Source organism: Lissotriton vulgaris, chromosome 9 (genome assembly GCF_964263255.1).
Source record: "Lissotriton vulgaris chromosome 9, aLisVul1.2, whole genome shotgun sequence".
Lineage (NCBI taxonomy): Eukaryota > Metazoa > Chordata > Amphibia > Caudata > Salamandridae > Lissotriton > Lissotriton vulgaris.
In genome coordinates, this window is record NC_141697.1 from 144569442 (window position 1) to 144586074 (window position 16633).

At 44.9% G+C, this 16633-nt stretch overlaps 1 protein-coding gene across 1 annotated transcript in view; it reads right to left on the reverse strand.

Annotated features, from left to right (window-relative positions):
- JMJD7 (jumonji domain containing 7) overlaps positions 1–16633 on the reverse strand; it is a 64381-nt gene that overhangs the window by 35012 nt on the left and 12736 nt on the right. The window contains exon 2 of the mRNA XM_086937228.1: positions 5289–5442. Coding sequence (XP_086793354.1) covers positions 5289–5442 — 154 coding nt within the window. The remainder of the gene's footprint in view (positions 1–5288; positions 5443–16633) is intronic.

The following is a 16633-nucleotide window of genomic DNA, read 5'->3' on the forward strand; positions in this document are numbered from 1 at the left end:
CGGACTCTCTGTGTCCTTCCGGCGAGGAAGGAGATGATCCATTCCAGTGCCTTCTCCTTGATTCCGAGTGTCCGCACTGAAGCGGACACTCGGATTGCCAATGGTATTGTTCCAGAGGGTGTCGGTTAGGAGCATGGAGCGGCATTGCGCCCCCATGTTTTGAATGCTTTTTCTTGTCTGTTTTCTTTAATTATGTGCACTAATATTTTATCATTGTTTGTATGTGAGGGTGCTAGGGAAAAAGACCACTCCTGGCAATGCGACAGCCCTGTTGGTTGTCTGATGTTGTGCCTGCACATATCCCCCACATTCCGTTGTACACTGACGCCCTGGACTGTTACCTGTATTTCATACCATATTGCATTTCTCTATGTTTGTTCCAGTACTGTGTTTCGCTCTATGCTTTCTATTTTGACTATGACTGTATAAAACTGGAAAATAAAGTTTAAAAAAAGTACACAACTGTCATTGTGCTACAGGCTGTTGCTCTCTCATCTCAGATGAGGGCAGGGTATTCTCATTGGCCACTAGTGCAAGTGTCTCACACTACCAAGCAGTGACATCTCCTCACCTTACGCATCAATGCCAGATTTGTGCAGGGAAAGTTCAGTCTGGACCACTGGGTCATATCTTCCCATGCCAATCAGTACCATCCTCGCACAGTGCCCACCAAGGCCATACCTTGCCCGTACACACCGTGTCTGCATCTCACACTGCTCACCAAAGCCTCATTTGTGCATCTAAACTCATCTGAATGCTCGTAGTGGTGTTCTGTCTAATAACATTGTCAACATATGTCCCTGCTGCTCATCCCTGCACTTTATCCTTTTTCCTGTACCTTCTCCTTGTCCTTATTCTTGCTTGTTTCGCTCTTTCTCTCTCTCTTTCTTTCCCACATCCGGCTTCTTGTCTTCTCCCTCCTTTGCCCAGCTCCAGTAACTCACCAGTCAAAAGTCTGACAAATACAGGTCGACAGTCATCCTATTGGCCATGACGAGGAAGGAGGTAGGAATTCACCCCAGTGCCCTGGTACTACCACCAGCCTCTCTCGCCATGTGACTGTGCTAGAGAGACTCTCGGGAAGAAACCAGGCATTACAGACACCATTAATAAGAGTTCTCAAGAGACCCTCATTTAGGGGCCCACCTCATTCCAATCCCATTTTTACGCACAAAACATCTAGCCCTGCCACAGCCTTTTAATGGAAATCTTAAGATGGGTGAATATTTCAGTATCACTGCACTCTTAACACCTTACCAGTTGAGAGATTACACCCAGATCCACACTGGCACGTGATGTACAGTGATGTTTGATTCCAAACTAAGGGACTGCTAGGGCAACAGTAAACATCTTTCAATACACAAATGATGGAAAAATTGATGTTGTCAATGATTTAGGCTTTGTTGTGGTCATTAAAGGTAGATATAGCATTTTCCATGCACAGCATTCTTTAAACAATTTTATTGGCATTTGAAAGTATACATGATCATAATCAACACAGCAATCATTAGCATTCTGCAGAGGTTACAGACTGGGAATAAAGTTATCCCGATATGTGCAGTGTCATTCTGTATGAAACATATTTCTTGAAAAAAGATGTCACTCTACAGTTTTAAAAAGGACATTTTTCACATATACATTATTTACTGTTCAATAACTACAAATATTCTGTGTCATTGCTTTAAACATTGAATTCATGTTAGCTTAATGTTTTCTTGCTGTCAAACTATATAACCACCAAGGAACCTCAACTTTAAACAGTTTAACCTCAAGGTCACATTTCTTTTGTAACTTCTAGAGGCACATCCATGCAGAAAGGTGTGTTCTTCCAGATGAAGGATTGTAGGGTAAATTATCAGGAAGTTCTTGGGGGGGGGGGGGTATTGGAGAGGGAGAGAGGTCAACTGCTGATACGGGTGAGATTATCTTTTGTATATTGATAACCACATTTCTATCTAACTCCCAATTGGGTTGCATTGAATCCCTTACCATGTTGTACAAGTAAAGGTTAGCGAATCTGGGGATGCTGGATGTGGCCCATCGGGATGAACTAGTGTGTTGTTCTCATTTTGGCTTGCTTAAAAAAAAAAAAGAGTAATACTTCGGCCCGCAAAGACGCTATTGGCTTTTTACGTGTGCACTGCTCTCTTTGCCAGTCAATACTTTGCTTTTAGCCTCCGCCCATCTCAGGACCCCATTGCGAGCATCTTTTAGTCAAGGAAGCAACTGTGGATTTCGAGGACATTACGACTGACATTTTAGGTAGAAGAGAACCAAGGTCAAGTGAAGAAATTCAGTAAGTGGCAAACTTTTGGGAGTGAGAAAAGACCAAGGAAGCAACCAATGGAGCAGTTCAGCATCTCTCTTCCTACACATGTCGTCAGCCTAACTGTGGCCACCGCAAAAAAAAAATGTGTGTCTGCTTTGTGAAAGGTGAGCTACAAGCATCCTTATCAAGAATCTATTCAGCATATCCGAGATTCTTTTCACTTGCTGCAGTTTTCTTGAGCTCGTAACGGTTTGGGTTATAGAAAGTTTGTGTGTAATGTTTGGAGAGTTTAATGAAAAGGCTGATGCTGGTATCAGCTGTGTTGTCTAAAAGGACCAATCAGATGATGGAGAAATTTATATTTTTGGCATCTAGTGGAGAAACGTGGCTAGTCATTTCATCTAGCATGCCTCCATCTTCCCAGCATTCTGATAGGATGTTCTGAAAAAGAGACACTTAAAACAGCAGTTAGACAACATATACCAGTAAAAGGTGTGTCTTTTCAGCACATATGGGCTTTGTATAGTTGTCTTTGTATAGTTGGGTGCCATCAGAACAGATGGTACAAGAACAGATGGGTGAGCATCACTTAGGTGTGACGTCACACCGACACCAATGACAATGTAGCAAGTGCGGAAACTGGCAAAAGAGCGGCAATGGGATTTTTTGCACTGCAAGAAATGTTCATTTAGAGGCAATATATACACAAGACCCTTGCAGGGGAGCGATTACCAATAAAGTTGAGTTCAACTCAATGGCCAAACAATGCTGAACAATCAGTCTTGGAGGATACTGTTTTCAAAGCTTTGGAGAGATCATTATAAACTGAGAGCTAATTTCTGATATATTGAGAAACTCACACCCGCGTGTCTGCTTTTTGTACTGTAGGTTGGAGCAGGAAAGTTGAACAGTTTAAGCATTCAGAAGGTTGTGCCATTTTGAGATAAAGGGTATTTTGATATAGGCATGCACTCCTGGGAGATGAATGGATTTCCTTTTACTATTTTATCTTTGAATCGAATGAAAGTACTGTATCATACATACACTTATATGGTCATATTGGCCAAAATAACGTTTTTAAAAAATAGAAAGATATAGGCATATGTTAGGACTGTAGTTGTCAAGATCCACCAAAGATTTAAAACTAACTGAGATTAAGAAAATGTTTAGATGAGTAATTATGAATTAGCTGAAGTCTAACGCACTAATGCACTTTGTCGTACGTGGGCACTACTTGCACTTTATCTGTGGTACTGATTTTGTCTACTTACTCTTTCAAGAAAAGTGTATGATTTATGAATTATGATCTACTTTGTATAGATGTTATGGTGTTTTAATTATGAAATATGTAATGATTTTGTGCTTTTATGGATTGAAACATATCCGAAATAAAGTTTAAAAAAAAGATTTAATTTAGAAAAGGTGAAACAAAAGTTAATTTTACTCATCAAAAACAAGACAACCAGAGACAAATATGTCAATCAAAGAAACCAGAAGATAGAAGTGCATCTGTCTTTCATGTGTTCAATGTCTACATGGCCCCCCTAGCACAAGTGGCCTGCCAGTACGACCTGAACATCATCTCCTACGCTAATGACACCCATCTCATCCTCTCTCTCACCAAGGACCCACACAACGCCAAAACCAGCCTCCATGAGGGAATGAAAGCCATCGCCGAGTGGATGAGGAGCAGCCGCTTGAAAAAGAAACCCGGACAAGATGGAGGTCCTCATCCTAGGTCCCACCCCCTCTGCGTGGGACAACTCCTGGTGGCTGACCACACTGGGAGCAGCTCCAACACCCACGGACCACGCACGCAACCTAGAAATCATCCTTGACTCCTCACTCTCCATGTCAAAGCAGGTCAACGCCATCTCCTCCTCCTGCTACAACACCCTCCGCATGCTTCGCAGGATCTACAAGTGGATCCTGACCGAAACAAGAAGAACAGTAACCCAAGCCCTCGTCAGCAGCAGGCTGGACTACGGCAACGCACTCTACGATGGAATCCCGGCCAAACACCTGCGACGACTACAACGCATCCAGAACGCCTCAGCCCGACTGATCCTCAACGTCCCCCCGCCACAGCCACATCACCTCCCACCTTAGAGACCTGATCTGGCTCCCGGTCAACAAGTGGATCACCTTCAAACTCCTCACCCACTCACACAAGGCACTCCATAACCCCAGACCAGCCTACCTGAACGACAGACTCAACTTCTCACTCCCACACGCCAGCTCCGCTCCGCTAGCCTCGCCCCTGCTGCCATCCTGCGAACGACCTTCGGCGGCAGATCCTTCTCCATCCTCGCCGCCAACACCCTCCCCACCCACCTATGGCAGACCCAAGACCTGCTCACCTCCAGGAGGCTCCTCAAGACCTGGCTCTTTGAGCAGTAGCAGCACCCCTCCCCCCCCCCCCCGCAGCGCCTTGCGGCCCTCACGGGTAAGTAGCGCGCTTTACAAGTTCTCTGATTGATTGATTGTCTTTGAATTGTTTGAAAAGGATGGTTGGCTTCTAAGGAGAGGACACTTTCTGGAACGTTTGTGGTACTGCTGTGCAGCCCTGAAGTGGGGTGAGGTGGGAAAAAGTTGCTTGATATGACTTTGTGTGATGAAACCCATGATTTGCTAATAGGCCTGCAGTCAGTGACATGACAGATTTTCATAGGGCAGACCCTGGCCATATTGTGCCAAATGACTGAAAAAACACTTTACACATTACATTTTAAATTTAAAGAGCTTTGTCTTGGGGGGAATGAATGGCCACATGGCAAAGTAGAGGTGCCAGTAAGTAGCAATGTTGGTTGGATTCAGATTCCTGTGAGACAGCTGTCCAAAGACATGGATGGAAATGATAACCACATCAGGGTTTATTCGCATTTCTTTTTTAGTGCACACCTATTCTTGTATACTTTTTGTTGGTTAACAAGCATGGCTCGGAAAGCCAAGTCGACCTCAGTAAGGAGGTAGGTCTACACCAGCAACATCTAGACCGGAGCCCGAGGTTAGTCCTTACCTCAAGTATGAGAAGGTCCACTTCTCCAGTGCCGGCCAGTGGTTGAAGGCATTGCGGATGATGCAAGGTCTATTGGGACAGATCCAATCACGGTAAAACTGCAAAGGCTTTTGAGGGCCGTTGAGGGAGGGCAGGGATTCTGTGATGCTCAGCTCTATACAAATGGAAAAAGAACAACTTAGTGAGGAACGATATGTCTTCCGACCTGTGGAATAACAAGCAACCAATTTATGCCATTTTAGGCCTACTCCATTTTTCTCTCGTCGTTAGGCCCTTTTCCTCTTAATGATGGCCAGACTTCTGCTTTAGACAGGTTTTGCAGAAGAGTTTTCCTCATAAAAGAAAGGGCACATGAGCACTAAAATAAAGTCACCACAGACTATAAATTAAAATGTAATTCCATTTTGTCTAAACATGAAATTCATTTCATGTAGCTTTTTTAAAAAACAAAAACACACAAATAAATAGAAACAACTTATACATAAATATTCAATTACTACACTTTACACTATATCACAGTTCGTGAATATGTTAAGACAGACACACAAACTGCAACAACATACAAGACATATAAAACATCATTAAAAAAATCATAAAATCATTATTACTGTTAAAAGTATATATACATATACATTATTAACAATCTGTTAGCATTCTATAGTTTTGTGAATTAGTCACCACCTCCTTGCCCTGTGTCTGCACTGCAAGGTGGCTCCTGCATTCAAAAGACCACCCCAGCAGTGCTCTCCAGAACTACCAAAATGAACTTGTTGCCTAATGTTGAGGGGGTCAAACGAACCGACAATTTCTATTCCTAGCTGCTGAAATGTAACACTCCGAGCAGAGGCATTAACAATGCCTTGGGCGTTCCTCTTGACTTACCTCTCAATTGGCAAGTGAGACCATTTGTAGAGGACGTCGAAGTGGCTCTTTGCATGCATGGACAGTAAATCACAAGGTCCAACCTATCATGGGTATATCTAAAGCCCAAGGGTCCTTCTAAGGGCACTGTGTGGACAAGTGAAAACAGGAGGTTTATGTGCACTAGTGGAGCCACTAACCTCTTGTCCACTTGGGGAGAGGATGTGGTCTAACAGGCTAGGGCAGTCGATCTCAAATCTGGGGAACTGGGTTCGATGTCAACATCCTGTGATTCTGGGCAAATCACTTAAGCTCCCGGTGCCTAACAAAAATGAATGTGACCTTGTGTAATGTAACTGGTGCTCATGTAAAGTGCTCTGATACCTTTGTGTTGAGTTTGTGCTATAGACCACAAAAACAAAAAATAAATAAACTTGGGTTCAGGATTCACAGGCTCATTGTACACCACTCCAAGATCCCTTCTATTTTTTTTTTTAATATCTTTTATTAGTTTTTCAGAGCAAAGTCACAGTACATGCCAAGGTAATAATCAGGAAATGCAACAAACAATCCCATAAATTTACAAAGATGATCATAAGCAATAATAATGTTCTTTGGGACATTGGTCATACATCGCGTCCTGTAAGGCAAAGGGAGGAAAGAGAGAAGAAGTAAATCAACATTCTCAAGGGGGCATGTTAAGCTCAATGAGGAGCCTCCTCCCTATTAAGCAATACGTCCGTATCGGGAAGGGAGAATATGTCAAGCAATGGGAGAACATAGTGATATCCGAGGCGTTGCTTGAACAGGTATGAGCAATATATATGGTAGAAAGGCTTTAGAGAGTGTACAGCCGTGTAGTTCAGGTATGAATGTAACCTGGGGTCCATGGATGTGATATGATATGACCTTGCCTTGTATGTGCGTGGTTCCCTTAGCCCTCGTCTAACAGCAGGTATGAGGTGTGTCATCTAAGGTGGACCCGTAAATAGGTGCTTTGAGTCAAATGGCAATGTATTTACGATACTCTATTCAAAACATCTTAACAAGCGTGTCAAGTAGAAAAACTGCCATGACATCGAAACTTGGCCAACAAGTGGGAGAGGGGTAAATTTAAAGAACAAAAAGAAAGGAAGACAGGAAGGCCATGAGAACTAAGAGGAGAAAGGAAACAGCAAAAGGAAGAAAAATCTAAGAAAATGCAAAGGTGTAAGGAAGCAAGCGTTGCGTCCGTATGTGTACATGGGCGTGTGTCCTTGGTTCCCGGGGAAAGCCAGTGTGGGGGTTGGGTGGCAGGGGTCCAACATGATCATGGGCAATGAGCATCAAGTCCTCTATGCTAAAGGGGGGGCGGGGTCGTTGCCATGTGGGAGACAGTGGCATCATGCAACGCAGGTGCAGCGTGTTGTGTGCAGGTACCGGATAAGAAACAACTGGGTGGGTGCACAGCTCTCCATCTCACCCGTCGCCCAAGTCGTGTCCAGAGGGGAGGGAGTCTAGGTAACTCCTTCATCGAGACACGCCTCTCCAAGATCCCTTCTAACTGTTGCTGGGTTTCCTTCCGAAGTCCCACATGTGTAGGGCACTAAACCTGTGCCTGTCAGAATTACCTCCTGGGTAAGTTGTCCTGCACCTAACAACCCCTCCAGCTCTGGCACAGACTCAGACTCCAACACCTGGTCAGCTTTGAGCGTCTGATCCTCCTGGCAGTCTGGATATAGGCAATGGATCCCACAGCTAGAGCCTTCTCAGAAGTCTGCTCTGATCTGCTTATTACTTTGCTCTGCTTCAGGAAAAACCTGGAATGGTCCCAGTTTCTTCCTGAGACGGACATGCGCCTGGAGTGCCAGTTAACAGTGCTGACATGGCTCAAGCCATTCAGGTAGCTAATCCTGGTGCTAAACCATGGGAACTCAATTCATTGCCCAAGAGACATCCAGCACCTTGCTTCCGTTTCACCACTACATTAAACAATGCAGACTTGTCAACGATTTCTACCTCAAGTTTGGCAATCAGGTACTTTATGTCCTCTTAAATGGATATCATACCTGTGTCACCTTGGTCTAGGGAGAATTTCCTCAGGCCTGAGGTCCTTCTTCTCAACCATAATTTTGTAAGCTCTTGTATTTCTCTCACTGCTGGAACAGTGCTAGATTCCATCAAAATCACCATTGTGTTTGGCTGGATGTACTTCAAGGCATCTAGGTCCCTCTCCCAGATGCTCATAGCCAAGAGGCTGAGTGCAAATAGGCCATCTCAGGTTCCTTCACCTAAAGTCAACACATTCACTATCCTTGGTACAGCTGCTGCAGAGTCTTTCACCTGCCTCTCTCACAATGCCCCCCCTTGTGGCACCTATGACAAGCAATCACCATGAGCTTGGGAGAACCACCCTGTCCTGCCTTCTCCTTGTGTTGATCCCAACTTGGAAACAAACTCCCTTTCTACGTGGAACCTCGGACATTGCCCTGGTGCCTATTTCCTGGTTTGGCCTAGTCTGTAGAGAGTTCCGCTCTGCCTTTGGCTTACGGCCATTCTGATCCAGTCCTTTGTTAACAATGTTAGATTATCAGTTAACACTGCATGTTTCTCTGGGTCACTTTCTACCTGAGCTGGCAGAGTCTCTCGGTAAGCATCAACTAGTTAAGAGCATAAAAATCCTTTTCATCCATTCCGGTCACCTGCTGATTCCAGTCATGCAGCACACCATGAACCCAGGTTTCAAACAGATCATGATATGCTCTTTTGCTATCTTTTCCATTTTTCTGTCTCTTCTTTTTATTTTTTATTTGCCTCCTAATCACTTCCCAGATTCAGCCCACCTAGTCTACCCCAAGGGAAAAAATTACATTTGCTCCAGTTTGTTTTTAATCCCAAAATGTGACCAGAATTCTCCAATTCAGTTGAGATTAGGGGCACCAACTGTGCAGGGTCATTTAGGTAAACCAACACATCATCCACATACCGCGATACAAAGTGTTTTGTGAGCCCACACTCTATGCCCCACTGGGGCATGTCCTCTCTCAGTCTGCAGGCCAATGTCCCCACATCAAGCGCAAACAGCATAGGAAAGAAAGGGCAATACTGGTGGGACCCTCTCCAATGTCCAGCAGTCTAAGATCAAGATCCCCAAGTGCACCCTTGCCTTCAGCTCAGCATACAGAAGTGCAGACCCAAATCCCATTTGCTCTATGAGGAGCGAGCTATATTCACAGCACACTGTTTTAAAGGTGCAATCTATGTCCAGGTTCGCCAGATCGTTGTCTTGCCGAGGTGTCTGGAGAATGCATAATGTGCATGAGTTGCCTAATTTTGTGCAAAGTACTCCTGCCAGGAATAAATCACATTTGATCTTCATGTCTTCAACATTGACAGGGGTCGATATGCTAACACCAAAGTTTGGTACTATCCCACTTAGGGAATCAGCATGATAATTTCTGCTCTCTTGGGAACTTGGGGGGGAGGGGGTGTGAGGGGAGTCAACCCAATTACTGTGCCTCCATAAAAACTCTCAGTAATTTATCTAGCAGCACTGTGGGCATTTCTCAATATAGGTCAGCAGGTATGCCGTGCGCAAGATCGCCTACACTGAGCGAGACCTTCAGGCTGGCATGTTGCTCGTGTGACAGCCCAGGGAGCTTCATCTCGCCTAAGTAGTTGAGAACCTCTGCTCTTGACAAGTTATTAGGTCGAGCATAATCCCTTCCAAAAATTCCCTACATTTTGTAATGTATGAATTCCCTGGATATTGTGTCCTGTTCTCCTTCCTGGTGCAATCTCCTAATAGGTGTGTGGGGTCTTTCTCATTTTAATAACCATGCCAACATCCGGCTACATTTGTCACCCTCCCAGAAAAGTAAGGTCTATAGTGGGTGTGGAAGTTATATGCTCAGGTTTCTTTAAGCTGTTGTTTTGTGCCTTCTATTGCTTTGTTTTAGTTGGGTCAAATACTACCTTTTCTTTCTAAGTTTATCGTTGTTTTCTCGGTTTCAAGAAGTGTGAGGTCAAACTGCATCCTCACTCCCCAAGCCTGGGAGATCCATTCCTCTCGAAGGGCCATTTTATATGCTTCCCATTTTGTTGCTCTACTTTCTGTGGTCTCCTTGTTGCTCTGAAAAAAAACGCCTAGTATAATTTTGTATGTGTGAGATGAAGGCTCGATCGGTCAGTACCCCAGACCTAACCAGGATTTTGGGCCAAGCATGTAATGACGAGTGATCAGAAAGGAATATGTTTAAAAAAGTTGTGTCACATAATTTCACCAGCTACTCCATTCTCCCCAAAATCCAATATATTCTACTGTGCTTGTGATGAACGTGGGAGTACTAAGAGTAGACTCTTGAGTTAGGTGTTGCTGTCTGCATACAACTATTACGTTTAAATACCTCATTGCATTAGCAGTGTAGTTCCTATTCATGGTTTTATTTCAGGTTTGGGGGGGCTTGAGGGGGAGGGAGATTTGGTCATTCGGCCATTCATGACAGTGCCCATATTTCTCTCTCAAAAAATATCGCAACGTCAATATTTGTTGTTTAAGTGTTTATTAAGCAGGTTTCAATTCCATCCAGAAGGCATAATACAATGGTCCAACTGTCCTGTGTGTCTGACACTACTTGCCGCTTTTTAAATGGGCCCAAGCAGGCATACCCCTCCACGTATTCCACCTCAGAGTTAAGCTAATGGGTTTCTAGAAGCATAGGAATTTGAGTCCTAAGAAGTGTAAGGTAGGCATAATCCTTATGCTTCTCAGGGTACATATTTATGCCTTGTGCATTCCATGCTATCAATTTCCTCTACATTTCATTCTCGCTCTTGCTAACTTTAAACCTCTTAAGGTACTGAGCTGACTTCAGTCCAAACTGTTTCATCAAAGCTTCCTTTATTCACTCAAAATTAATTTTCTCAGCTGCAGCCATCCTTCCAAGGACTGCTGTACCTTGGATAGGCAAGCGATTCAGAAGGTGGCTGCCTCAGACACATCACTCAAAGTTATGTTATGTTATATGTTAACAGAAGCTTATAATGTGCACGGTCCCCAAAGGTTTCATGGCGCTGATCCTGTGTAATTGCATTGTACAGGCAGTTAGTAGGCTTTCTTAAACAACCAAGTTTTCAAGGCCCTTCTGAAGCCCAGAAGGTTGTCGCAGCTCCTAATTGTCAGTGGTAGAGAATTCAAAAGTTTGGGAGCAAGGTAGGAGAACCTACAGCCTCCCTGCCACTTGAGTTTGACGGCTGGGGTGGACAGTAGGTGTAAGTGGGCAGAACGTAAGTTGCACCTAGGGACATGCTTTGTGACCATGTCGTTGAGGAACTTTGGGCTCTTACAATGCAGCGCCTTGAAGGCAAGACAACCCGATTTAAATGTAAAGTTGCACTCTAGAAGCAGTCTCAGGGCTTAGAACCATCCCAAAATAGCTTGTGCCTCAACATACATTTGCACAAGCTCTTTTAGAACCTTGGCATTTACTCCAGTAGAGTTGAAAGTGCAATCACTTTTCCTAGATGTCCCCAGTGCCATACTGAGTTTCTCTATCTCCAAAGCTATCCTCGCACTCTCTAATTCTCTCTCCTTTCCCTGCCTTCTATTTTACTGCTCCTCAGACTCCCTTTTTTAGGTCTTGCCTACGCAGCGCGCATGCGCTACATAGGAGGACCTGTAGCCGTCGCTCTTCAAATTTTCAAGCACTGCACTCGTGCTTGTGGTGGCATCCACCCTGCAGGAGTGCAGTGCTTGAAAAAGTGAAGACTGCTCTTGCGGCCGCGCATCTTGTTTTACTTTGCACGCACTTTATGGACGCTCTGAGTGCCTTTACCTTGCTTCAACGCTCCTCCTCCTCCCCCACCACAGAGCGCGTCTACGGAAGATGCAACTTGTCGTTCCTTGAAAGCTCCTCACAGAGCATCATTCTCAAGAGTTTTCAATTGCATACACAATTAAGGCTCACACGATACCAGCCATCTTTCCCTATATTCACCCCTTAATTTATGTCACCACCAGACAGCGCCATGTTGCCGTGCACCAGACTCCATGCAAATGCACTTATAAGCACATGTTTAAATGCTAAACACTGATGGAAAAGAGGAAGCAGCGCACACAGGCTCCTATATATGTGGGCTCGCTCAGTTCATCCGCCTCCTAATATCAATAAATCCACACTAATTTAACAAATCCAACACTTACTTCTCCACTTTAGCATCTCTGCTCCTTTCCATCTCTCCTCTCCTACACAGCCAGCTGTCTCCCCCCCCCCCTCCCTTGTTTGTAGCTATCATTTACAACGCCATTACTTGATCAGTGCTTCACTAAGGGGAAAAAAACATTTACAATGCCAATAGCTCAAAACAATGTCATTGCGAGACCTTTTGCATTGTAAATACTGGTCTCTCTTGATGTACCCATTCCTTCGGACTCACCCGCCTTTTTTCACCTTATTCCTCACTAGCTCATTTGAGCTTCTCCCGTTAAAGCTGCATAGCCTTCTCTTCATCAGGCATAGCTTTCTGGCGAAGAGAAATGCAAGTTCAGAGTCTGAGCTAGATGTAAGCCTCCCAAGGTATTAATCCCTGGAGTCTGTGACAATGATGATCTAGCAATTGGAGGCAGTAACTGTCTTGAGGAAAACACTGCAAAACAAATTTGGGTTAGAGACACTGGGTGTGCCTGGGGAAACCTGTGTTACTGGGCCAAGCGAGCTTTATACCACAACATTTTTTGGGTTGCTATCGTTGTACAATACCCAGAGTCCACAGTTTCTTCCCTCCAGTCCAGTTTCTCTAACTGGTCTTTAATGTGACTCAAAAGGTCCTCCCTGTTGTTTTGAATGTGGCTTCTCGCCAATAAGCCACACCCAATCACTGCACTCCCACCTGGGAGGCAAATATACCACTGCACCTTTGAATAATATACACTTTTGAGCATGTCTTACCACCCCTGGCACAGCAAGACTTCAACACAAAAAAAGCACCTTTTGAAAAGGGGTTTTATTTAACAAAATGCAAAGACTATCACTTTTGGAATAAGGCTTGGGGTTTATTACATAATACTCTCTAAACAAAGGCGGTCTCAGATAAATTCATAGGATTCAAATATATGTAGCAAACTTAAATTCTAAAGGCATGAATCAATAACTGAGCAAACCTATAATCTAAATAGCATGAATCAATAATTATACTGATTAATAAACAAGCAATAACTGATAAAAAATAAGATACACTGGACGTCCTGCAAGAGATCAGAAATATATATATACAGAGTAGAGGATCACTCTGGATGTGCACCATCCACACCACAAAGAAAAAACTTTAAACAATCACAGCCACTGGCTCACATCACAATGGCAATAACCACAAAACTCAATACATCACCTGATGCATACACTGCCCACTTCCGGCCGGGGGAAGTCTTCACACAGCCGGGGATCAGAGCTCAGCAATCAGAGTTCCGTCTGAGATAGGCATGTCTGCCCTCATTCGGAATCCAAACTCCCAAACTTCCACCAGACCAGTGGAGGCTGCCCCTTTTTTTTTTTTTTTTTAAACCTTTATTTTTAGATTGCACAGTACACAGCGTCTGCCTACAACCCAATCGGGCCGGCCGCTATGACAAAAGGTCTGGATACCAGACAACACAGTATATCATTGAGGCCATAAATCGCAACATGTCAGTGCACTGGCATCAAAACACCATAAAGAAAGGATCAACCAGGTTTCGTTTTATAATTTTTATGAAAACAAGAACAAACAACACAAACACTCACATGGTAAGAGCAATATCTAGGGTGTGTGGCGGAGAGGAGGAGGGAGTCAGTTTCCCAAAAAAATCTGTGACTATTATCGAGGGGCGGGGGGATGGTGAAGAGGATCACAAATAAGATTTATCAGTCAGTCTTCAGGAACGCCAATTACGGGGACAAAGGGATATCAGCGGTGTATTCGAGTGGAGGGCAGCAGATATCTCCACGGTACTCATTCCACTGTGACCAAATCTTACCCCACTTCCTGGGACGGCCCCGAGCCTCATAGACCGTCTTCTCCCGAAACATGCACCAGTCCATGTTTTCCTTCCAGGCTATTATCCCAGGCGGTCTATGAGAACCCCAGAGTTGCGCTATGTTCCTCTTGGCAACCATGTTGCCAAGAGTTACCCAAAAGGTCTGAGCGGCCGTGCAGTCCGTAGGCTCCCAGACATTAAGCAGGCAACGACGCGCCTCAGGCAAAAGAGAGACCCCGGTGACCCGCCCCATAATGTCATGCACTCTGGACCAGAAAGCGGATACCACCGGATATTCCCAAATGATGTGGAGAAAGGTGCCACTCATGCCACAGCCACGCTTACACAATCCATCACTCGAGTATCCCATTCAGACCAGACGCGTACCAGTCATGTAAACTCGATGGAGGATCTTCAACTGCACAAAACGAAGGCAAACTGGAATAGCCACCTCTTTAGGGGAGGCAATCGCTATCTGCCAATCCTCGTCGTCTAGCTCAAGGCCGTCCGCGATCCAGGAGGCCCGAAGCCGCACCAGAAGATCAGCTCTGGTATTAATGAGCTTTTTATAGATCAAGGAAATCGTACTGTCAGGCACGTGGCCATCCAGAATACGATCCTCGAGCGGCGACGATTGGGGAATCTCCGTCCCGGGAGGGAACACAGAGATCAGAGCGTGGCGCACCTGAAGATATCGAAAATATTCCCTGTCGTCAACCTGGTACTCCACCTTAAGGGCCTCAAAGGACTTAACTGCACCCTTGGACCAGAGATCCTCCACCTTGCTAATACCGATCATATTCCATCTATCAAACCCTTTCGACCGCCACAGGCTGCCCAATCTCTCAGAGTCATACAATGGAGTCAGCCGTGTCATCTTATCACCCCAGCCCGTAGTCACAGTCGCATCTCTCCACGCACGCACAGCACATTTTGTAGGTCCACTCAGGAGTCGGAATGGCTCCTTCGAATACAAAGCCCTGTTGAAGTTGCCACCCGGCAACAGTAATTTGTCCATTGCGAAGGCAGGAACGGGGCCCGGGGAATACGTCACATGGTTGACCGCACTCAACTGTGAGGCCCAGTAGTAGCGCTTGATGTCCGGAAGGGCTATGCCTCCATCATACCATGGCAACGTGAGCTTAGATAAGGAGGCTCCCCCTTTTAATACAAATCCAAACATAACGAAGCTTCTAGCAAGCCTCGTCCCCTCGTTCTCATGAGAGCCCGTACCAGTCTGCTCCAAGGCAACTGCATCGATTGATCAGGCCTTTACTATGGCTTCGAGACGGACTATGTACATTCCTCTGATAAGAACCGGTTTTCACTAGTCAGAAAAGTGTGAAAAACAGGAGGGAGAGCAGGAGATGCCCTCCCCACTTTGCAGCTACGTGCAAGTACAGAAAATAGCTTCAGTCATGAAAATGGCTTTAGTTAGGCCATGCACACAGAAAGGCCCAAAGCAAGATGGAATTGAAAAGCAAGATGACTTGAAAGCATGTCAAAGCTAAGCACTGCCATAAAACACGGTAAAGTCAGAAAACTGAATGACATTAAACAATGTCAAAGCCAATAGGCAGAACTCATAATTCTCACCAATGCACAATACAATCACACCTTCAAATGCACATCCCACACGCTCTGCTCTTGGCAAGACTGTTCCACTCCGTAACAGCTCCCACTGAAAGGCAGCAAGATTACAGGACAGAAGAGAAGCAGGCATATGCAGGACCATCCTACATTAAGGAACACACTAAAGTCAAATAAATGGTGGTGGTGAGGGTCATCGTAGGGTGCCTAAATCACAAGAGTGGCTCATTTATTACACCTGTTCTTGTTCCTGGGAGCCGTCCATTTTCTATCCAGAAACAAGTACCTCAACTGATCCAAGGACATGGTGTCAGGCTCTACCCCTGCTAACCTTGTACCAGACATATTATTGTATACTTTCAAATGATTTCAAGTTGGAATACTACACCAATGCTGTACATTGGAACTAGCAGGATTTCACACCGCTAGACATCAATTGCCAGACCCTGCTTGCATTGACCTTGGGCAATGCAGGTGCTACTGGACCTCAACCATAGGGGATGAGAATGTTTACCTCCGATGTCATGGTATCTATCCTGCTATGGCTCTGCAAATTGGGTGACTCTCAGTGCTAGCGATGGCGAGCAGTCACCGGCTTTTCAGGAAGGTAGTTTGGGGCTAGTCCAGCTCAGCACTCAACAAACACACTTCCATAAAATAACAGACTCTCCCACCTATGGCTTGATTTTCAAGATGAAGAAGTACTTCTTGAAAGAAGAAAAGTACTCTTAATGTACACTAGAAATTAATACTACTCATGAACATATGCTAGTGTCCAGGCACAGATTACTGCCTCCTCCTGCGACAAAATCCGCTCCCAATTATGGTCAAGGTGGTCCCCAACCAGGGTCAGGTACTTACCACGATTTGGCTTAGAGGCAGATTACTCCCATAACTTAGTGTA